This window comes from Salvia splendens, chromosome 21 (assembly GCF_004379255.2).
Source record: "Salvia splendens isolate huo1 chromosome 21, SspV2, whole genome shotgun sequence".
Lineage (NCBI taxonomy): Eukaryota > Viridiplantae > Streptophyta > Magnoliopsida > Lamiales > Lamiaceae > Salvia > Salvia splendens.
In genome coordinates this window covers 23,494,233-23,516,179 of record NC_056052.1, presented here as the reverse complement: position 1 = coordinate 23,516,179, position 21,947 = coordinate 23,494,233, and the positions used below count along the sequence as shown (strand labels likewise).

General features: G+C 39.8%; 5 protein-coding genes across 5 annotated transcripts; 2 read left to right on the top strand and 3 right to left on the bottom strand.

Annotated features, from left to right (window-relative positions):
- The first annotated feature begins 342 nt into the window (after nucleotides 1–342).
- LOC121783994 (protein GAMETE EXPRESSED 1-like) lies at nucleotides 343–3,255 on the top strand. The gene is made up of 7 exons (XM_042182174.1): nucleotides 343–427; nucleotides 912–1,404; nucleotides 1,486–2,073; nucleotides 2,142–2,268; nucleotides 2,359–2,545; nucleotides 2,622–2,769; nucleotides 2,895–3,255. Exons 2-7 carry the CDS (start codon nucleotides 923–925, stop codon nucleotides 3,151–3,153), a joined length of 1,791 nt encoding a protein of 596 aa, XP_042038108.1. The 5' UTR covers nucleotides 343–427; nucleotides 912–922; the 3' UTR covers nucleotides 3,154–3,255.
- A 113-nt stretch (nucleotides 3,256–3,368) lies between these two features.
- Nucleotides 3,369–10,514, bottom strand: LOC121784593 (NDR1/HIN1-like protein 12). The gene is made up of 3 exons (XM_042182759.1): nucleotides 10,039–10,514; nucleotides 4,422–4,565; nucleotides 3,369–4,086 (listed from the first exon to the last, which is right to left on the bottom strand). Exons 2-3 carry the CDS (start codon nucleotides 4,516–4,518, stop codon nucleotides 3,590–3,592), a joined length of 594 nt encoding a protein of 197 aa, XP_042038693.1. The 5' UTR covers nucleotides 4,519–4,565; nucleotides 10,039–10,514; the 3' UTR covers nucleotides 3,369–3,589.
- Nucleotides 10,515–10,958: 444 nt separating this feature from the next.
- LOC121784592 (pentatricopeptide repeat-containing protein At1g77360, mitochondrial-like) lies at nucleotides 10,959–13,662 on the bottom strand. Its single transcript, XM_042182758.1, has 2 exons — nucleotides 12,988–13,662; nucleotides 10,959–12,204 (listed from the first exon to the last, which is right to left on the bottom strand). The coding sequence occupies exons 1-2, from the start codon at nucleotides 13,440–13,442 to the stop codon at nucleotides 11,229–11,231; spliced, it is 1,431 nt and encodes a 476-aa protein (XP_042038692.1). The 5' UTR covers nucleotides 13,443–13,662; the 3' UTR covers nucleotides 10,959–11,228.
- Nucleotides 13,663–15,959: 2,297 nt separating this feature from the next.
- On the top strand, nucleotides 15,960–17,073 carry LOC121783696 (protein MODIFYING WALL LIGNIN-2-like). The gene is made up of 3 exons (XM_042181844.1): nucleotides 15,960–16,202; nucleotides 16,274–16,464; nucleotides 16,655–17,073. The coding sequence occupies exons 1-3, from the start codon at nucleotides 16,110–16,112 to the stop codon at nucleotides 16,896–16,898; spliced, it is 528 nt and encodes a 175-aa protein (XP_042037778.1). The 5' UTR covers nucleotides 15,960–16,109; the 3' UTR covers nucleotides 16,899–17,073.
- Nucleotides 17,074–17,204: 131 nt separating this feature from the next.
- LOC121783695 (decapping 5-like protein) lies at nucleotides 17,205–21,281 on the bottom strand. Its single transcript, XM_042181842.1, has 7 exons — nucleotides 20,890–21,281; nucleotides 20,147–20,247; nucleotides 19,835–19,906; nucleotides 18,932–19,759; nucleotides 18,229–18,420; nucleotides 18,037–18,147; nucleotides 17,205–17,752 (listed from the first exon to the last, which is right to left on the bottom strand). The coding sequence occupies exons 1-7, from the start codon at nucleotides 21,062–21,064 to the stop codon at nucleotides 17,618–17,620; spliced, it is 1,614 nt and encodes a 537-aa protein (XP_042037776.1). The 5' UTR covers nucleotides 21,065–21,281; the 3' UTR covers nucleotides 17,205–17,617.
- Between the last annotated feature and the right edge of the window lie 666 nt (nucleotides 21,282–21,947).

Here is a 21,947-nt window from a genome sequence, read left to right as displayed (position 1 = left end):
CTTGCGAAGATCGTATCACGAACCCATCCGCTATAGTAGAAAAGCATAGTCGTCTCACAAGAATACATATCAAGGTACTTCAATTGCTACCTTTTCATCTCCTAATCAACTTTTATAATGATAATAAAATACAAACAACTTTCATCAAATTAAACATCAAAACACAAATTTGACTGGATTTCAAGAACAAAACGGGCCTCAGAAGCCCAAACTACAGAAGTGGGCCTCAGAAGCCCAAACTCCAGAATTGGCGGCAGTCAACAAAAAACAAAAAACAAAACAAAAAACAAGAAACCGTCGACGTTGAGTAATTGGAAAGTCTTTCAATTGATTTCTCATCAAATTTTCCATATAGTTTTTCAATCCCTTTTATAAATCTTGCTGTTTTACGCCACATTCAGACCACCTTTCTCTCCCTCAATTTTTCGTAAGAAATTATGATCTCTTAAACTTCCTCGTCTTCTCCGATTTTTTTTTTCTTGTTAGTTGCAGAATCTTCTCTTGCATGCTTCTTCACTGCTGGGGAATTAAGTTTACATACGTCGACTTTTTTACTTTGGTTGTTTGATGATGATGATAAATAAAATATTAACTTAGAAACTTTTAGCTGAAACGGTAAGGAAGAGTAGAAAAGGAAAAGAATCGATTTTTAAAGAAACATAAGAAAGTTTCTCAATTATCTGTTAATTAAACCCCAAGATTCAATTTTTATCGAGTTGAAAATATGTTTTCTTAGCTTAGTTAGTTGTTTTTAGCTGATAAATCAGATTGATTGTATTTAGTGATGAAAATTATAATCAATGGTTTCCAATTTTATGTTGATGAAAATTTGGCATCTCAATCAATATTGATCATGTATGATTCTAGTCTATTCATATGTGTTGAATGAATTTATGAATCATATGTTGTAGGAAGGTGTAGAATGGAACTCCGGCCTTGCCATTGTCGCGTTGTCTTGCTGTCGATTTTCGTGTTGCTGTCACAAGCTCGGGTATCACGAAGCTGGTTCTTTTCGTCTAACGAAGAGGAGGCTGGTTTAGGCAAGGAGGAGGCTGTTTACAAGAATGTGGCTTCTGATTTCTCATTGGAATCTTTCAATGACAAGAAGGGCATCCAGTTGATCGAGAGCGCCAAGAGCAAGATGCTCGCGCCAAATTCTTGCTGGCAGATGGCCTACCAGAGCGTGTTTGAAGGGTGCGCGAGGACTCTGGCAGACGAGGAGTCACGGTCTAGGCTGGCGTGGAGCCTCAGTGATTGCTTCCAGAGGCACACGGGCCGGCCCTCTTTCCCTCGTTGTGATCCTAAATCCAAAATGAGGAAGTGTTTGCAGAGTTTGGATAGAGATGGTCACAAGATCTATCTTGAGTACTTTCTTGAGACGAACTCCATCTGTCACCAATTGCAGTGAGCATCATCATATCTATCTATGTTTGTGGTTTTTAATCTAACTTGTTTATGTCTAAGAGTTGTGGAAATTTGTTGTAGGACGGAGGCGTTCAAGCATCAAACCGAGAGATTGGTGAATGAGCTCAAGAGGACTGCTGAATACGCAGAGGTGAAGCTAGGAAAGATCGAGGAACACGGAGAGCAACTGCTGCAGAATGCAGAGCAAGTTCATGATTCTTTGGCCTCAATAGATGTCCGGACTCAGAAAGTTGCAGAGACATCGAAAGTGTTGGAGGATCACGTGAACTCGGTGTTGAGGTACTCTGAAGTAGTGTACGAGCAGTCTAAGGGGATAGCCTCGTCTCAGATGGAGCTGAGCGAGGGGCAGGCTAAAATGAAGGAGAATTTGGCACAGGGAATGGCGTTGCTTCAGAACTCGTACGAGAATCTAGGAGAAGACATTGTCAAGTTGAGAACGGAAGCAGCTGAGATAGAGATGGAGATTGAGAAGGTTGGGGATGCAATGTCGTCAAAGATGAGTCTCCTGCAGAGTAAAGCAGACGATATAGGGAATATGGCTGGAACGTCGTTGGATAAACAAAAGGAGCTTCTAGATGGACAGTCTGTAGCCCTCGAGGGCCTCAATTTTCTCACAAAGTTTCAGTCACAGGCCCTTGAGGAGAGCAGGTATGAACTTCTCATAGTAGTTTTCTGATCAATCGTATGGAATTTTAAAATAGAACGTGAATTTACAGGTTAACGTTGCAGACGTTGGCTGAATTTGGGCATAAGCAGCAGGAGGAACTACTCGTGAAGCAGAAGGAACTACATCAGTCTCATGATCATCTTGTGGAGAACTCGAAACTGATATTAGCAGCTCAGGTTTGTGGTTTCTTCGAAAGTTTCTCTACAAACTCGAACGTTTTAGTACTCAATGCAAACGCTGTGTTTTACTTTACTATATTGTTGCAGGAAGCTTTTGAATCAAAGCAAGCAAGTATGTTTGTTGCCATAGATAAGCTCTTTGACCTGCACAACGCCATGCTGTTTGAATCACGGGTCATCATCGCGTTCTTGGTTTACTCGGGTGCAATTTTCATCGTCTACATGCTGACTAGCATAAAGCACGCCTACAACGTGAGGCACAGGCTGTATCTAGGTATGCATTTAGTCATTCAGAATCTGCCTGTAGTGTTTGTTTCGTTACACGTTTTGAATTTCCTCTCCATCTACAGGTCTGTGTGTGACGTTCTTGATTGAGATAAGTATATTTTGGACTCTGGCAATGGATGGTGAGCAGCAAGGATGGTTAATACGCGCTGTCAGGTCGCTCTTCGCGCTCTCTGCATCCATCCAATATGTGTATGCCATATTTACCTACAGGTAAAGTATCAAAGTTTTTTCATCATACCATGAAACTATTATACCGTTAGTTGTTTCTGATTTCAGTTTTTAATAAACAAGCTAGTATCTATTACACAAATTAAGGTCTATTGTGTGTTATGCAGAGACTACGAGGTGCTGAACCACGAGATCCTGCTGACGTTGATGGAGAAGGTAAACAGCATGCAGCGGAGCAAAGAGATGTTGACGTGGGACGAGGATGTTGAGAGCGAGGTGAATTGGTGTTCGTGGGTGGATACAGAGTTGACAGAAGATGTGCAGCTGTTGGAGGATCCCGACTACGTATTACCTGAGGAGATTGAGGTGGATTCCTCCTTCACCACTCCGCGCACGAAGAGATATAACCTTCGTAGGCGAAGTTAGACCGAGACACGGGATGTTGAGAAATAGTAGAAGTTTAATGCCTAGTTTTTGGTTGAAGATGGTTTATATCTTTATTCATTGAGCACAGCTTGATGCTCTCTGTTTTGTAACAATGAGCTGATGATCATGTATATTCCAACATTTTATAACATAGTTTATCTAATCTTTATAATATTTTGAGCAAGCTTTTTAAATTCATAGCACTAAAAAATGACTTTAGAAACAAGTAAATAAAATCATTATAGTTTCATAATAATAATAATTCGGACAATTCATTTGAATTCATCAAATAAAGCTCAAAGAAAGTGATATCCAACTTTTACATATTCTGGCACATCAAAATTATAATTCTAGGAAAAGATAATGGATTATTATCAACAAAAATCCTGAGATTAGGAGATCCTAAAATGAAAAAAAGGAAAGATGGCCCCTTTTCTTATTTCCTGGAAACACAATGTGGATATATGGTGGTTTGATCAACGGGCAAACGGAGCTGGCAATCCAAACGCATCACGTATTTAATGGACCCGATGAGCCAAACCTTCCATCGTGTCCTCGACCGCCCTCTGAGATCGAGATCGACCACTTTCCGGCCCAACGACCAGTTGATGGCCTCGGCTTCTTCTGGATTCAGAGGTATAGACTGGGACGGGACGACAAAGTTGAGCTCCAGAGACCTGTTGGGACTGACGTCGAAGGGGTCAGCCATCAAGATGGCTATCTTCTGGCTGCGGAAGCTGAGGGTGTAGGACATGTCGTAGAACCTCGCATGAGCCCTTGTGTTGTCGTTCTCTGCTTTGATCACAATGGTTGCGTGCAGCATCATCAAGCTAGATTGGTCGAAGTATATGGTGTCCATTTGGGCTCTCGTGACGCTCACTTGGGGCACCTTCGGCCGGAGTGTCACGTACCCAATGAAGATTACGACGCCACCTATAATTACCAACATGATTAGTACGGCACAGATGATGGAGACACACCAGATCAGGGGGTGGGTGGTGTGGCGGGGACCCAGCCGCTTTGGCATTGGGGCGGTGGAGGTGGTGGTGGTGGTGGTGAGAGAGAGGGCATTAGGAAGAGAAGTCCTAATATTTAGGTGTTTATTGTAAGGAAGATATGGATAGGCAGAGAGTAAGAGGGACAGAGTGGGAAGGTTTTAGTATGATAGTATCTACCTTTCCTAAGCATAAAGCCATCTTCTTGTAATATTCTAACTTATGTTGTAAGTACAACTTTAACCTAGATTGCGTAATGTACAACTTTTGTACCTTCACTTTCATGACTCTTATGTTTAACCTCGAGTACCAAAAACCGAGAATGCGAAGGAAGGAAGCAGGATGCAGATCGACTAATTTGCAGAATCATAGCAGGAAGATCTGAGATTGGGAACAGTAGGGAAAGGGAACAGACCCCTGTCATAATGCGTGTAGGCAAAATCAAGAGTAATTTGACATAATGAGTCCTTAAACTTTAGAAGAAAATGTCAATCTAATGCAAGAGAAAGCAGAAACATACACAAAAGGAAAGAGAGAGTTTTTGTTATTGCATGCATACTGGAAACACAGAAGGATAAAATACAAAAAAGAGACAGTAGCACTGTTGGAGTATAATCTCACAATCACCGTTGGATGCAGCAAGCTAAAATCAATGTCATTCTCAACAGCTGCAGATTTGTTAGAGGTTGAGCTCGTTCAAGATTTTATTGAGCTCGGCATTTTATTGAGCTCGGCATTTTATTGAGCTCGGCATTTTATTGAGCTCGGCATTTTATTGAGCTCGGCATCATGCAGCACTTCGGCATGTTGATGCAAACCAAGAAACGGGAAGTAGCCGTTGGAACAGTTATAACTGGTTTGTTAACTAACATCTCAAGAGAGCCGTTGGAGGATGAAGGGACTGATATAAAGCAGACGAAGGCTGCATCTGGAAAAAAAAGAAAACCAGCTACTTCGATATTCAAGAAAAGAGTCTCCAAACTATCACTTGATTAGTTCTTGGTTTAGAATTAGATTAGAGGTGTTGAGTTCTTGGAGAGAGTTCTTGAGTAATTGTAAATCTCTGCATATTTCTCAATATACTGAATCATATTGCCTTTGGCCGTGGACGTAGATCTTACGATCGAACCACGTAAAACTCTAGTGTTCTTTCTTTTTCGCATGGTTGTTGTTATCATCGATCTTTTGCATACTTTCATAACAAGTGGCGCCGTCTGTGGGAAACGCAATCGGAGTTGATATCGATGGCGACAACGAGGTTCGAAGCGGAGAAATTCTCGGGGAAGAATGACTTTGGTCTGTGGCAGATCAAGATGAAGGCTCTGTTGATCCAGCAAGGGCTCGATGAAGCAATCGAGCCAATTGATCCGAAGGGGAAAGAAAAAGAAGATCTCGATGAGAAGAGCGTGAGGAAGAAGGCTGAGATTGCCAAGAAAGCCCATAGCGCCATTATTCTCAATCTCACGGACAAGGTGTTGCGCGAGGTTGCGAAGGAAACCACGGCGCATGGGGTATGGACGAAGCTCGAAGCGCTGTACATGACCAAGTCGCTTGCTAATCGCCTATACATGAAGCAGCGCCTCTTTTCATACAAGATTCTTGAAGACCGACCCTTCGCAGAGCAGATTGATGATTTCAGCAAGAATCTGGATGATTTGGAGAATGTAGATGGCCCCATGAAGAATGAAGACAAGGCCATCTTGCTCTTGAATGCTCTTCCCAAAACATTCCAGCATCTTAAAGATGCAATGCTGTTTGGCCGGAATGCAGAATCTGGCATCACATATGAAGAAGTTCAATGTGCTCTTCGATCAAAGGAGCTGGAAAAGAACTCTTCGACGACAAATGAAGGAAGTGGCAGTCAAGCCTTGAATGTAAAGGCTTTCAAAGGCAAGAAAAAGAAATTCAATCAGAATCAAAAGCCTAAGTATCAGAAGCAAAATGAGGAGAAGCGAAGCTGTCATTACTGCAAGAAACCTGGGCATCTCAAAAGGGATTGCTACTCGTGGATAAGGAAGCAAAACGGAGAGAAGGCTACCCAAAATCAGGCTGATCTTGCAGAAGACACAGATCCACCCCAGATCATGAATGTGGTGAGTGGTGGGATAGAGAGTTCTTGGATAATGGACTCCGGGTGCAGCTTCCATATTTGTTCCAACAAAGCTTGGTTTGAAAACTTTTCTGAGGCAACCGGGTCAGTAATGTTGGGGAATGATCAGATGTGCTACATCAAAGGCATTGGAGATATCAGATTGAGAGCTCATGATGGATCAACAAAACTGCTTACTCAAGTCAGGTACATTCCTGAGATTAAGAGGAATTTGATTTCACTTGGCATGCTTGAATCTAGAGGTTTCAGGTTTTCTTCTGAGAAAGGCTATATGAATGTCTCACTTAATGGAAAAATCTTGCTGATTGCTGAGAGAAGAAACAGTTTATACTATCTAGTAGCAGAAACTGTTGTTGCTTCAGTGAATCTTGCAGAGGACTCTGATATGAGTCTGTGGCACAAGAGGCTCGGCCATCTTGGAGAAAGTGGGATGAGAGAACTGATCAAGAAAGGGGTCATTCCGGCTGGAAGTGATCAGAGGTTCAAGGAATGTGAACACTGTGCTCTGGGAAAAAGCAAGAAGCTACCATACAAGGCTGGTAAACACACCTCCAAATTACCTCTTGACTATGCGCATTGTGATTTATGGGGTCCAGCTCAGCCTGCTTCTATGGGAGGAGGCAGGTATTTCATGTCGATAATAGATGATTATAGCAGAAAAGTCTGGATATACATCCTAAAGCAGAAGTCACAAGCATTTGAAAAATTCAGAGAATGGTGCACAGAGATGAAGCTGAAGAAATCCACCACTCTCAAGTGCTTGAGGACTGATAACGGGCTGGAGTTCTTATCTGAAGATTTTGAGTCTTTCTGCAAATCAAATGGGATACAAAGGCATAGGACAGTCCCGGCTAATCCGCAACAAAACGGAGTTGCTGAAAGAATGAACCGAACACTCCTCGATAGAGTCAGATGCATGCTTTTATCATCAGGCTTGCCAAAGATGTTCTGGGGGGAGGCAGTGTGTACTGCTGCGGTGCTAATTAACAGTTCTCCATCATCAGCTATAGGAAATGAAATCCCAGATGTCAGATGGTATGGTGGAGATAGAGAGTACAATCAGTTCAAGGTGTTCGGTTGTAGAGCATATGCCCACTGCAAGCAGGGAAAGCTTGATGCAAGGGCTCAGAAATGTGTGATGGTTGGATACCAACATGGAGTAAAAGGGTACAGGTTGTGGTGCACTGAAGAGGGGAACAAGAAGATAATTGTGAGCCGAGATGTGGTCTTCCATGAGCATCATATGCCATTCTTGAAGACTGAGGATCAGATGGGTGAAAGAGTATCTATTGATCAAGAAGTTCAGCATGGCCAGCCACCACCTAGTGATCCAGATGATCAGAATGGAGGTGGAGCTTCAAGTTCCCATAAAGCTTCAAGTCCACAGCAACCCCAGCAACGAGATCAGATTGATGATGATCAGAGATCACATATTATAGCCAGGGACAGAAACAGAAGAGAGATCAGAAAGCCAGCCAGGTTCAGTGATTATGAGATGAGTTTTTTTGCTCTCTGTGTTGCTGAGGTATTGGAGTGCTTAGAGCCATCCACCTATGCTGAAGCTATGTCGAGTAAGGAAAAGGAGAAATGGCTTGCAGCTATGAGAGAAGAGATCCAGTCACTACTCAAAAACCATACTTGGATTTTGGTGAAGAATCCAGGGACCCAAAAGCTTATTAGCTGCAAATGGATCTTCAAGATGAAGATTGAAGTTGGTGAAGTTGAGAGTGTCAGATTTAAGGCACGGCTTGTTGCTAGAGGATTCACTCAAGAAGAGGGGATTGATTATAATGATGTGTTCTCTCCGGTTGTAAAACACAGTTCCATCAGGATATTGCTTGCTCTTGTTGCAAAGTATGATTGGGAGTTACACCAACTCGATGTCAAGACAGCCTTCTTGCATGGTGAACTTGAAGAAACAATATATATGCATCAACCCGAGGGGTTCATGGAGGCTGGGAATGAAGACAAAGTGTGTTTGCTCAAGAGAAGTTTGTATGGATTGAAGCAAAGTAGTAGGCAGTGGTATCTCAAGTTTGATGAGCATATGATGAGTATTGGTTTCAGAAAATCGCAGTATGATAGCTGTGTTTACATCAGAGAAAGGAATGGTGTACCAATTGCTTTTCTACTTTTGTATGTTGATGATATGCTTGTGGCAGGAGCAGATCTGGGAGTGATTGAGAGAATCAAGGCTGAACTGGAATCCAAGTTTGAAATGAAGGATCTTGGAAATGCAAGGAGAATCCTTGGCATGGATATACTGAGGGATAGGCCAAAGAGAGAGCTCAGGTTGTTGCAGAGGAATTACATCCAGAGAGTTTTGAAGAAATTTCAGGCTGATGACTTCAAACCTGTCTCTACACCATTGGCTGCTCACTTTAAGTTGAGCATGGATCAGAAACCAAAGAATGACTCAGAGAGGAAAGAGCTGAGCAAGATACCTTATGCAAACATCATAGGAAGCATAATGTACACAATGCTATGCACAAGACCAGATTTGGCTCAGGCTATAAGTGTTACTAGCCGATTTATGTCAGACCATGGGAGAGAGCATTGGATAGCATTGAAGTGGTTGCTCAGATACTTGAAGGGTGCTTCAGATTATGGTCTGTTGTACAAGGCAGATTGTAAGGATCAAGGTGGAGCACTTGTGGGGTTTTGCGATTCTGATTATGCATCAAATAGAGATAATAGGAGATCTCAAACTGGATATGTGTTCACCCTAAATGGCACTGCTATAAGCTGGAAATCTGGATTACAACATGTGGTTGCTTTATCTACTACGGAAGCTGAGTACATGGCAATGACAGAGGCTGTGAAAGAAGCAATATGGCTGAAGGGAATCCTAGAAGATTTTGGGGAGAAGCAAGACACAGTGGAGATAAACTGTGACAGCAGCAGCGCCTTATGCCTTGCCAAACACCAAGTGTTTCACGAAAGAAGTAAGCACATAGATGTGCGGATGCACTTCATAAGGGATGAAATACAGAGAGGTGAAGTCAAGATGGTGAAAATATCTACTGAGCATAATGCGGCTGATATGTTGACAAAGCCGTTGCCAGCCATGAAGTTTAAATACTGCTTGGGGCTGGTGGGACTTGTGGAGTGATGAGTTTGAGGTTTTGTCAGAGGATTATGATTCATTGTTGATTCTGAGATTAAGGTGGAGTTTGTTGGAGTATAATCTCACAATCACCGTTGGATGCAGCAAGCTAAAATCAATGTCATTCTCAACAGCTGCAGATTTGTTAGAGGTTGAGCTCGTTCAAGATTTTATTGAGCTCGGCATTTTATTGAGCTCGGCATTTGAGCTCGGCATTTTATTGAGCTCGGCATTTTATTGAGCTCGGCATCATGCAGCACTTCGGCATGTTGATGCAAACCAAGAAACGGGAAGTAGCCGTTGGAACAGTTATAACTGGTTTGTTAACTAACATCTCAAGAGAGCCGTTGGAGGATGAAGGGACTGATATAAAGCAGACGAAGGCTGCATCTGGAAAAAAAAGAAAATCAGCTACTTCGATATTCAAGAAAAGAGTCTCCAAACTATCACTTGATTAGTTCTTGGTTTAGAATTAGATTAGAGGTGTTGAGTTCTTGGAGAGAGTTCTTGAGTAATTGTAAATCTCTGCATATTTCTCAATATACTGAATCATATTGCCTTTGGCCGTGGACGTAGATCTTACGATCGAACCACGTAAAACTCTAGTGTTCTTTCTTTTTCGCATGGTTGTTGTTATCATCGATCTTTTGCATACTTTCATAACAAGCACTTACATGTGGGGCACCGCCATGGCTCGATCTCCAGCAGTTAAAAGCTCAGTCCAACGTGGAAGGACTGACTCGGTGAGATTTCAATTTCAGACATGGTAACAGATGGAATTTATAAAACAAAATCAAGAAAAAAGAGAGGCCAGGCTGTGGTGAGAATCACATCAAGAGTCTCACACCATCAGCAAAGACGATTCTAGCTGCCCAGGAATAAAGAGGATTTACGGTATTACACAAGGAAAATACAATTTCCGGTGTGTAAGAAACAAGAAAGCAGTATATTGGTTTTATGTGATACGAGTAAATCAAGCAACTGATAGTTAAATATCAAGTAACCTAACATTTTGGGACAACAATATCTGCTCTTATGCACAAGAGCTTTATTTCAATGAACCATCTGAACACCTTATGCCTGAGCTTCCTCTAGCAATTTAACATTCAGTGGATGCAATGTTATCTTCACAGTGAAAGGAAGATGCATAATTCTATATTTCTACCCACCGAGAGTGGTGGGTAGTATTGGCAAAAAAACATGAAAGAAATTGACAGATGAAGGTGCTACGAATCTCTGATGGTAGGTTCAAGCATTAGTTAGCTAGATGGCAGAAGAACAATGGTTGTAAATTTGTTCTTTCAGTAAGTTTTCACTGTAAAGTGAAGACTAAATCAGATCCTAGATTTGTGAGAAAACATCATAGACTATATTAGATCCCACCTCATTAACTGAACCCAACAAGGAGGCAGGGGATAACATTCATGCAAAACGCAGTGAATCAATTACTAATAATGGAAAAAAAAATACTGTCATCTGAATATGTATACATATGTAATTATGTTGGGAAAAATGGAACCCACCCTGCCGCTTCCCTCAATCTCCACATATCTCATTCCTCGTCAAAGCTCCCTTAACTCTCAAAAGTGGGTGATGGAAATATAATCATAGAAAATCAACAATAAAAGATGAACAGTACGAATAAACTGGATTGTTTACTAGGATGGAAGAGGACTAAATGTGTGCAAGGAAAATGCATCTATTTAACATCTAAGGGGTAGAACATGACACAGACTTCCACTAGGTAAAGCAAAGCATCTGCTGAATGTCTAAGGGGCGAACCACAAGATGCTCCAAGTTTTCCAATTAATCAATACTATAACAACTATCAACCACACAGAAAAATGCCTATTGCCTTTTATCTTCAAGCTTGGAGACAGGAAGATTTCCACTTCCTTGAGATAGTGTCATAGATTTCATGTGAACCTTTTCCCTGCTTGTAGAAAGCATTCTTCACTTTTGTCATCGTAGACTCATGGAGTATAATTTTTTCATCAATCATCTTCTCTGCAAACCTTCTTAAATCTGATAACCTTCCCAGGTTACATAAACCAAGAAGCACGGCATTACCACTATCATCACGGGGTGAGATGTTGTTTTTAGACATATATTTCCAATGCTCAATCGCCATCTCAGGATCATCACCATCAAACAACACCTTGATGGCAGCAGCAAAATTTGCAGGGGTTGGATCCCACTCATTCTTGATCATCTCGAGAAAGAACTTTCCCACTTCACGCACCTTTCCGTTCTTGATCAAACACCCAAAAATCATATTATACGTCAAAGAATTAGGAAAAGCACCATGGAACACCATTTCGTCAAGCAAACGAAAGGCGTTGTCAATGTCGTTGCTGCTGGTGAGCAAACTAATTATGACATTGTGCATCATCAAATCTGGCGTCAGCCCACTACCAACCATGATATCCCACAGCATTATAGCATGAGCAGAATCTTTCTGCTTCGCAAATATATCAAGTGCATTAGAGAAGAATCTCAAACCTGGCAAGCAATTCTTCCCCTTCATCACCTGCAAGAACTTAATTGCCTCATCACCCTGTGATCCACGAACTAGAGTATTTAGAAGTGCATCATAAGCAAACATATATTCTGGGCTCCAACCAACACGAATAACCATCTCCCCAAAAGTAATTTTTGCCTTGGCTACGTTGCCTTCCTTCTCACATCCTTCCAACAATATCGAGTATGTGTCAGCATCTGGAAGTATCTTACCTTTTATTCTCTCAAAGAACTCAAGTGCTTTCGCAGTTCGGTTATCTTCTCTGCACATGGCACTCAGTAAAGAATTTACTGCAACAATATCTGGTGGGATCCCATACCTGTAAACTTATTCACTTAAATGCCCAAAACACACACTGGTGATTACAGTTAAATGTGGAAAATTTCAAAAGCAATATCAGTTTTCCTCTAGTTGCTGGAACAAAGAGGATGATAAAACAGCAACACTAGAAGAAACATTAAGTGTTAACTGGCTTGATAAGTTTGAATACAAAGGCATTCACAGAAAGTAAAAAAAAAACATCATAACATGACTTTACAAGTGGAAAATTAGAAAAACACATAAGTTCATATACTATTATTCAACTAACTCTGTTATTCCTGGGAGACGATTAAAAAGGAATTTCCTTCTCCGTATAAAGACTTTTCCTTGTTACATATCTACATTACTTGGTCTTCAGTCCTTGGACAAAACCTACCAATGTTCCTCCAACGAGAACATACGTAAGAAAAGCCATACCTGATAAATGCTCAATCTTGTGCATCACTACCAAGTTCTCTCATCTACATTCATTCATTGGTATATAACACTAAATCGAACTTCTCCTAACAAGGCATGAGCAAGCTTGATCCTTTAGATAACAGAAAATCTTCAGAATCTCTAATATCACTATCTTAACTACGAAATGGGGACTCTGGTTTCAAAATTATGCACTGCTTCTTTTGGTGTCTCGGAAGAGTTTGGCATCTCATAGTCATGCATTTGCTTTCAAATGAAGCAAAACAAACAATGACCAGAGCCAATCCATAGAAATTCACAAACATCATAAACCCTAAACACACAAATTCAAATTCACCGCAATACACAGACAGAATTGGCTTACCCCTCCAAGACATCGAAAGTCAAGACAGCATCATTAAACCTCCCAGCAATGCAATAATTCTCAAAAACTGAAACGAACGTCGTCAGCGACAGCAATCCCTCTTGCTTCATAGACTGGATGGCATCCCACATGGGATCGAAGAGCTTGTTCTTCCCCAGCAGATCCACCATGAGATTCCACGAGTACGGAGTGTGCCTCTGCACCAGCCCGGCCCATCGGAAAAATTTGGCGGCGGCGGCAGGGGAGTTGTACGAGTGCTTGAGGACTTGTTGGACGAATTCGTGCTCGGGCTTGATTTGACTGGAGGCGAGACGGCCCTCGACCTCGTACGTTGGCGCCGTGGCGACGATTTCGCAGAGGATTCGAACTTGGGGGTGGATTTCGGCGGCGCCGTGGTGGGTGGGGAAGCGCGATGGAGGAATTGAATTGTGCGAGCTTGATGTTTCTGCCGCCATATTTTCTCCTTTTTTTTGAATTGTTAAATTCAGTCTTCTTTGCGCTCAATTTTCGTGTGGAGCTGTGGATGTGTCGAAATTGATTCGGCGGTTTCAGTTGGAGGGCGACGGCCGGTGGCGTCGATAGTGTTAGCCGCCTCCGCTAAACAGAATCAATTAGAGAATCCACAGCCACTGCAGTTATATTTTTCTCGTATAATTTTGTAATTATAGACATATTCAAATTCTAATCTACTAGTATTAATTTATAGTACTACTAATACAAGTTTGATTAGGGAACAGATTTGAAAATTGAAATTTACGATATTTTGTATAAAACTTAATAGAGCAATTATCACTAGCTATAGACCTTAACCTGGATGATCTATCCTTGTTCAGGTTGGCTTAGAGTATCCACAATGGCACCCGTCCTGGCGGATGTCCGGCCGGCGTACCGAAGTTCCACGCGGGATGTCTGCCATTGCGCAGCGGTGACGCGGATACGGACGTCCGCTGCGGACACCGGAGTTCCGCGGCGTTCCCGGGACGTCCGTCGCGACGTCCTTGCGGACGTCCGCCATTGCGTTGACCCCACGGACGTCCGGATTATTTTATATTTTTTTTCTGAAAATTCTATAAATACGGCTCGTTGAACTCCATTTCATTCGCACTGCCGATATGATATACGCATGTATTATCATGCATAACATGATTGTCGAAGATGAAGGTCCAGCACTGACGGATTGGGCCAATGATGATGCTGATGCTGCGGGTCCAAGCCACGGCGTGGCCACCGGCAATGTACGTATGAGGATACCCCATGACGAGGTCGAGCGAGTCCGTGCATTTGCCGACATGCGCAAAAAACAAGCTCATATTCGACTCCAGAACGATATAATTGAAGAAGTATGGCAGCGGAGGAGTCGTCGTTGATGGAATTTATATTTATTGAAGTGTACTTTTTTTAGTGTTTTTTTTGTTGAAATGTACATTTCTTTTTTTTATTTAATGAAATTTTTATTCCGTAATCGTAGCGAAATTTTAATTCCGCAAATTGTTTAATTTGGTGAATTTGTGAATTTTTATTATGATGGGAAGTCCATCGAGATGTCCTTGGGGATGTCCGCCACTGTGCAGTGTGAAGTCCTTATGACGTGGCAGAAGGTGTTTTTGGGATGTCCGCCGGGACATCCGCACCACTGTGGATGCCCTTATGCTTCTCTCCCACTTCCCATATGTGGTCTCCACCATAGTCGATTTCCATGCTCGTCGCCATAGTCGATTTTCAAGCCGCACGAAGCCAATGTCTTGGGATCGAAGGGATCTTCGGAAGCACAATAGTTTCGCCTTTGATGCCCACATTGTTGTCGGAGGATTGGGCCGTTGTGGGGTCTACAAAACCGTCTAGATTTTTTTAAGATGGAGATGTATTTTCGCACAAATGAAAATTGAGGTGTCAAGTGAGAGACTGATGATCCTTATGTGTGTATTAATTGGAGACACGTCTCTTATAAGGAATTTTAAAAATAAATTTCCCAATTTAGGAAGCTTATTTTGATATTGAACCAAAAAAAGAAATCCACGATGAAGCTTAGATGAAACTAATCAGGGTGTTAAACCAATTAAATTTGAAGAATCACTTGATGAGTTGTGTTAAAAGTGGAATGTCGTTTGATAGTTGATTGATTCTCCCTAAATGGAGAGTTACCATTCAGAGTAAATGTCACCAATAAACAATAACAATTAATATGAATTATAAATTCATTTTATCATCTAACAAATGCTATCTCCATCATTTAAAATAAAAAAAAAGTATTTTCATTTTAGTTCGTCCGTTAAAAATAGAAATTTAAACTTTCTATTTTAAAAGATGGACCTCATAATCAAATACCACTCCTTTCACTACTTTTTCGTTTCCTCTCTTTTATTTTATCCATTTTCTCTTACTTTATTAATGCTATCACTTTTACTTTGAACAATGTTGCCATGTAGCTTCAAAAGTTTCTAATTTTCAATAATTAAATATTGGTATTGAGCGCACATTGGAGAATGAAATGCAGTTCATATGCGTCGTGGTCTCGTGGATGGTCTTAATAAGAATTGAGGTGTATATAACAAGCGCATTTTTTCGAATATTAGCTCTATAAGAAATCTAAAATTATGAACTTTAAGTAACCCTAATTTTGGAATAAACCGATCTCAATCACAATATGAGAAATTGAGAATCAATTGAAAACATAGGAATTTACAAGCGTGGTTTATTTTGTTGCGTGGAAAATTAAAATTAAAATTAAAATTAAAACTTGCTAAATTGAATAGTTAACGTCTCTCCAGAAATATGAAATTAAATAATTATATCGGGTTGTTCTTATTGCAATACGCCTCTTCACCCTGTTGACTAATCTATACTACTATTTTGGAAACTAGTACGTGTTAGGTAATATTTTAATTACATAAATAAGCATAATTGTTTAATTAATTACATATTGTTACTACTACTTATCACAAATTGTTGTTGCTTATGAAGATAGAATTAATTTGAGGCATCCCGTCTTAAGAAACACACAGCCACCAACAAAAGAAAGCAACACATTTCAAACTCTGTTTCCCTTTGAGTAAACTCCAAGCCTCCTCTCCATATCATCATCTTCCACCTCCTTATCTCCTCTATACAAACTCCACACCCCCATGTATATGCAACCACTAAATCGATATATCTTCTCCTCCATCGCCGTCGTCTCCTTCACCTTATGCCTCGCTGCAGAACTCAAGAAAACTAAGGTATAGTCTAACTGTGGCCAACATCCCTATTTTATACTGCAACTTTGAGATTCTGCCCCTCTTTTTTTCAGAAAGATGATCTCCTATTCGATGGAAAGCTGTGTTACCTGCCTGGAACTGTGTCATTCGAACTAGGAATTGCAGCCTTAATCTGCCTTAGCATCAATCAAGTCGCAGGTAGTTTATTCATTTACAGAAAATTCAGCCCGAGAGAGAAGGGGGGCTATTTTACAGTCACACGCAGTTTACTCGTTTTTTCCTGGTTAGACTCTCTCCCTCTCCAGTTTCCCCTAAATATTTAATCAAATCAAGAAACTAATATCATATCATATGCATGAATTCTACTGTTGAGTTTGACATAGCTCTAGGGTGTAAAATCTAGGAAAACAGATAATAATTTCTAGACAGTTTTGTTAAAGCAATACTATAAAATATAATGAATGATGTTGCAGGATTGGCTTTGGAGTTGCAGTGGTTTTATTAAGTGCAGCAAGCAGCATGAACCAGAGTCAAGCCTTTGGAGAAGGATGGTTAGATGGAGAGTGCTACCTAGTTAAAGATGGAGTCTACATTGGTTCAGCCATACTCACCTTGCTGGCTCTCGGCTCAACCCTTGGCTCCGGTATAGCAGCTGTTAGGCGAAACAAAGCTGAAGAAACACAAGGGTCCTTAGTTCTTGCAAAAGTTGATAAATGACAAGATTATACAAGAGCAATACCTAACATAACTAATGGTTGATATATGTTTACTCACAACAATCATTCTCAAGCTAGGAAAAGATTGTAATACACAGAGAAAAACCAAATTGCTGTATTTATATATTTATACCTGTAATAGAAGGAAAGGAAGCACATGCAACTTTGCAACAGCACTCTAAATAAACAGCCAGCTAAAAAGTTAAAATTGCAAAGTACAGAATAAAGACAATCAAACAACGAAAGTGTCAGTCGATCACAAACAAGATTAGATTTCCATATATAATTTCTGCAGATACTATAGCACTTCTCCTTGGATACAAAAAAAAGGCCAATTTTGTTAATGTAAAGAACCAAAGAAGCTAGCATAGTAGCATGTCACTGTTATCTAAGAACTGCATATTAAAAAAGACATTAACACAAACATGTTGACTATGCTGCCCCTTTTCTCATTTTTGCCTAAAGGCTAGTTATAAGTATACATCATTAAAAACCAGTACTTACTTAAAAACTAGTAATTTGAAGAGCCAGCAGGTTCAAGAGCAAAAAAATCATGACCCCCAGTGTCTAAGCTATAGGTATAATAAAGTCTCATGCTAACTAATCTCATTATCCATCACGGCTGGTCTTGAGAATCAACTTGTTGAAGGACCGAAAGAAGATCAATTTCAAGTTTCACCAGCTTTCATGCTCCGAATCATGAATCGTCCTCAGTCATCTTTACATGTAACGACCATGACCTCTATAACCATAATTATATCCTCTTCCCCAATTGTATGGGCCACGATGCTGACCATGTCCACCTCTCTGCCCACTGTAACCAAACTGAGTTCTTCTTTGAAAATAGCCAAATGTCTGGAATAATAAACACATAAATGTAAGTATTTGCCAGGAAATTTTCATATACACATGTAGAAAGGCTTCTAAAGTAGTACTCCCTCCATCCCACTAATAATGACTCAAAAATTTTGGGCCAACATATTAAGGAATGCAGTTTTTGTGGCTATAAGTTAAAGGGCCCCCACTTGTTAAGGCACTTTTTTGGATTTGAGACATTATAAATGCGACAACCCAAAAGTGATTTTGGGACATTGTTAGTGGGAATGTGGGATACTGGGATGGAGAAAGTATATACTAACCTCCAAGTCTAATTTAACTCTCTCGGATAATCGATTCTGCCCATCCCTAGTTCCCCGCCCGAGAGAATTACAAGAAATTGTATCGAAGAAGTCATCCTTGCTGTATGCAGGCTGCATGCAGATGAATAACATTAAGATTAAAAAAAAGTAAAACTATCAATTACTGCGAACAGCAAAATTCTTGAAATATACCTTGAGATCACTCTTGGATATCAAGTCAATTTTATTATCCCCAAACTCTTGGCCACTATTTGCACTTTGCATCCCATCCATATGCTCTCTTTGGTTTGCTTTCCCAAGATAACCCCATACTTCATCTTTCTTAAACTTCTCATTCATTGCTTCAAAATCAAATTCTTCAGTATATTGGAGAGGGGATGGCAACTGCAAATATTCAAGAGAATTTTGTAAAAAGCCAGAAGTTTTGATCTTCACCTAGGCAATAGGTAGAAAATATATGACAAACATACAATAATTTGATCAGCTTAAACATACTGAGGGATCATCAACTTTATAATGTTTTAACAACGGCTCATGCTTTTTAATGATCCTTTTGTGAGATTGCAAAATCTTGTGGGATTTGGATTTGAGCATACCATAATGTATCTAAAAATCAATAACTGAAGTCAGATATGTTGTTAATGTATATTAACACCTTCAAATTTCAAATTGAAAAGCTACCTTTTTTAGGTATCTTAGCTTCATAGTTTGAAAAGGTGACTTCGTGAAAGTTAAATATATGTTTTAAGAATTCGAAAGTTATTAAATTTTTCCCCCAAAGATTGAATTGATATCCAGAAGGCACATATAGAGTCGATGTGGAAACATTGAATAAGCCAAGTATATTAGAGAAGTCCAATGTATAAAAAGAAATAAAACAAACCAGATAGCTGACCTTTTGTGAAGCTGGTGGCAATGGCAAAAGAGGCGGTTGAACTGTTGGGCCAGCAGCTGATGACAAGAAATTTAGAGAACTTGAACTAATATCAGTTGTATCCTTCTGTTCCGCATACAAATTGTTTGACGGAGAATATTTAGATAATCTGGGCTGTGACAAGTTTGAAGCTCCAAGAGAGAAGTTTGATACTTGACCCATAACAGAAGATGCTGAATATGGTAAGAATTGAGCAGGAAGGGATGATGCAGGATCGGGAATAACTTTGTTAACAGCTTGAGCTTCAGTGCTACTTGCCTTCTGGTAGGCTAATGGAAAAGGTTGGGTCAACCCCCTTGAGTTTATTAATGTGGAATTATATAAGAGCTGGGACTGCTTAAAAGAAAGTGAATTAATGAACGGCATGGATGGAGGCAGTTGCTCAGAAGTAGGATTGGGTGACGAATTTAAACAACTAGAACTGGATGTTGCAAGTTGATACTCAGAAGGAACAACATCTGATATATTTGCCATTGCCATGGTTGTAAGAACTTGATTCTGCATTGGATATTTCATGGGAGTTGGTGACAGATGTTGAGTAATAGTAATGCTCCCTGGTGCTGCACAATATCCCTGCCCTTGTGTTGATAATGGCATGTCATATGAAGAGGAACCACTATAAGTACACTGAGAAGAACCCCACCCCATCTGACTTCCAGAAGGATTAGAAGGCAACATGTTTAAGTAGGATCTCGCATTAATTCCAGATGGTTCACTGTACAACTTGGATTCGGTCGAATATCCTGAGACCAAATGGGATGAACTGGATGGCGGAATATGATGGTTTGACTGAAGTATAGAAGATTAGATCAACAGAATGTCCAAGCAAAGCATCATAATACGACAACAGTGAACAGGCATTACCTCTATAATTGCAGGATCATCGTGTAGTTTCTCCTGCTTTTGAACTGGTGGGTTAGTTATTACTTTTAAATCCTGCAACAAAAAACATACAATATGTATGAGTTCAAAAGAATCCATGGACAGTTCTGAGAGAACCATATTATAATTTGATACTTCAGCCCCTTAAATTAAGTGGTTACCATAATAAATACAGATGTGTATAATGACTCAAACCAAGCCCCTTAAATAGAGATCAACCGTGATGCTAGTACAGTAAAAGCTGATCTTTAAAAAGACATTTCCAAATCAATCTAAGACAGCATCCATACTCACTTTAATATCACTCCCACGAAACAGAATGTATTCAAAGACTTGGTCGCTTGGTAGAACTTCTTGTCCATCATTCCTTCTTCCCTCTGTGCCAAATGATCTCACTGCAATCAATCAACAACTTATTATTTGAACAGCAGAAAAAATACAAAGTCATTCCAAATTCGGTAGCAGCTAGGCAACACAGGATAAATTTCGAGTTCAGCAATCCACAGTTGTTGAAGTCAAAACTACAAACTTAAACTTCTTATTCGCACTCAACAACTGGAATATACTATCAATTCACTATTTCTTGGTAACGCCAATTTTCCCAATCAATAAAATGTACATTACACTGTAGACATCTTTCATCCTTATATACTCCCCATTAAGAGGGGGTTCACACTCGGATATTCTAATCAAACGTGACCAAGCTTGTGCATAAGAAGTGACATTATAAACATCCAACGCAATTCACAACAATCAACAACTCAGAAGTCACAAAGTTCACCAGAAACAGATGGCTTTGTTTATGTAGGTTCAATAAAAAAACACCAAACTTACTAGTATTAAAAATCATTAAACGCTAGGCTTCAACTCCTATAGGAATGTTTGATGTTTCTAAACATGAAGAACATTATACACGAGCGGATTTAGAAATATAATCTCAATTAATTGAAGCGCATAAGCAAAGGCGGCAATAATTCGTGAATAAAGGAAACCGGAAATGCAAAACATCATATATAGCAAACGACGGCGGAATTCACCATCTTTGAGGCCGAAAGTGGAGTCCTGAGTATTGAGGAAGTAAAGAATGCCCTCGTAACGAATCTCCGATTTCGACATAACGCTTATGAAACTTCCGATGAACGAATCTCCCCCCGGCGAAGGAGAGGGCGGCGACGTCGCATTGTTGCTGTTTCTGGAAGATTGGTTCGCCATGAACGAGCACGAAATCGTTTGAATATGGAGACGAAAATTTTCAAGCCATGTGGCGCTGCTCTTTCTAGTGTGTGAATGTGTGTGAAAGCGGGGATCGGATTTTCATCAGTATATATAAATTCGAAGATCTGCGCCTTTTATTTCAAATGATCCAACATAGGAATCACCCAACAAATAAAGAACAAATCCCACCCCCAAATAAATCATTATGATTTTTAAATAAGGGTTGTTTTCTGGACTTGCAAAATAAAATGATTAACAAGAGATGTTACATTACATATTTTATGCAAATATCATTCACGAGTATCACTCGTATTTGGTCTATTAAGTAATTATACATTTAATTTGTCACTTTTATTTTTAAAATTATTATTGACATAATTAATTAATTTTACAAATCTCATAAAATCATAGCTCGATTGGTATATGTTGTTTTATAACTACAAATAAATAAATAAAAAGAAGAAATATAGCTTGCATTTTATGTAGGAGTAATTTTTAAAAGTAATTATGCAAATAACAAATTTTAAGGTACTTTATAAAAATAACACAAATAATTTAATACTCCCTACATCCCACTTTAGAAGTCCCGGATTACCATTTTTGGATGTTCGACTTTAGGAATCTCGTTTGGAATATTCCTTAAATAGTAATAGATCTTACATTCCACTAATATTTTTCCACTCTCATTTTATTATAAAACTAATATATAATAATAAGACTCACATTTCATTATCTTTTTCACCAAATTTCCTTTATATTTCTTAAAATTTAGGCGGAATTCAAATGGAATTATGAGGTGGAGGGAGTATAAAGACTAGTAGCAGTAGTATTAATTTATGCCCTATAAATAATTTTGTTTGAAAATGAATAATTGCGAAGT

Excerpts from the sequence above, each read along its gene's own strand:
- LOC121783994 (XM_042182174.1), top strand. The coding sequence starts at position 923 with ATGGAACTCCGGCCTTGCCATTGTCGCGTTGTCTTGCTGTCGATTTTC. Across the intron at positions 1,405-1,485 it reads TCCATCTGTCACCAATTGCA|GACGGAGGCGTTCAAGCATC; the intron begins GTGAGCATCATC and ends AATTTGTTGTAG. Across the intron at positions 2,269-2,358 it reads AACTGATATTAGCAGCTCAG|GAAGCTTTTGAATCAAAGCA; the intron begins GTTTGTGGTTTC and ends ATATTGTTGCAG.
- LOC121784593 (XM_042182759.1), bottom strand. The coding sequence starts at position 4,518 with ATGATTCTGCAAATTAGTCGATCTGCATCCTGCTTCCTTCCTTCGCAT. Across the intron at positions 4,087-4,421 it reads TAAGAGTCATGAAAGTGAAG|GTGGCGTCGTAATCTTCATT; the intron begins GTACAAAAGTTG and ends TGGTAATTATAG.
- LOC121784592 (XM_042182758.1), bottom strand. The coding sequence starts at position 13,442 with ATGGCGGCAGAAACATCAAGCTCGCACAATTCAATTCCTCCATCGCGC. Across the intron at positions 12,205-12,987 it reads ACTTTCGATGTCTTGGAGGG|GTATGGGATCCCACCAGATA; the intron begins GTAAGCCAATTC and ends ATAAGTTTACAG.
- LOC121783696 (XM_042181844.1), top strand. The coding sequence starts at position 16,110 with ATGTATATGCAACCACTAAATCGATATATCTTCTCCTCCATCGCCGTC. Across the intron at positions 16,203-16,273 it reads CAGAACTCAAGAAAACTAAG|AAAGATGATCTCCTATTCGA; the intron begins GTATAGTCTAAC and ends TCTTTTTTTCAG. Across the intron at positions 16,465-16,654 it reads AGTTTACTCGTTTTTTCCTG|GATTGGCTTTGGAGTTGCAG; the intron begins GTTAGACTCTCT and ends ATGATGTTGCAG.
- LOC121783695 (XM_042181842.1), bottom strand. The coding sequence starts at position 21,064 with ATGGCGAACCAATCTTCCAGAAACAGCAACAATGCGACGTCGCCGCCC. Across the intron at positions 20,248-20,889 it reads CACTTTCGGCCTCAAAGATG|TGAGATCATTTGGCACAGAG; the intron begins GTGAATTCCGCC and ends GATTGATTGCAG. Across the intron at positions 17,753-18,036 it reads GAGTTAAATTAGACTTGGAG|ACATTTGGCTATTTTCAAAG; the intron begins GTTAGTATATAC and ends TTATTATTCCAG.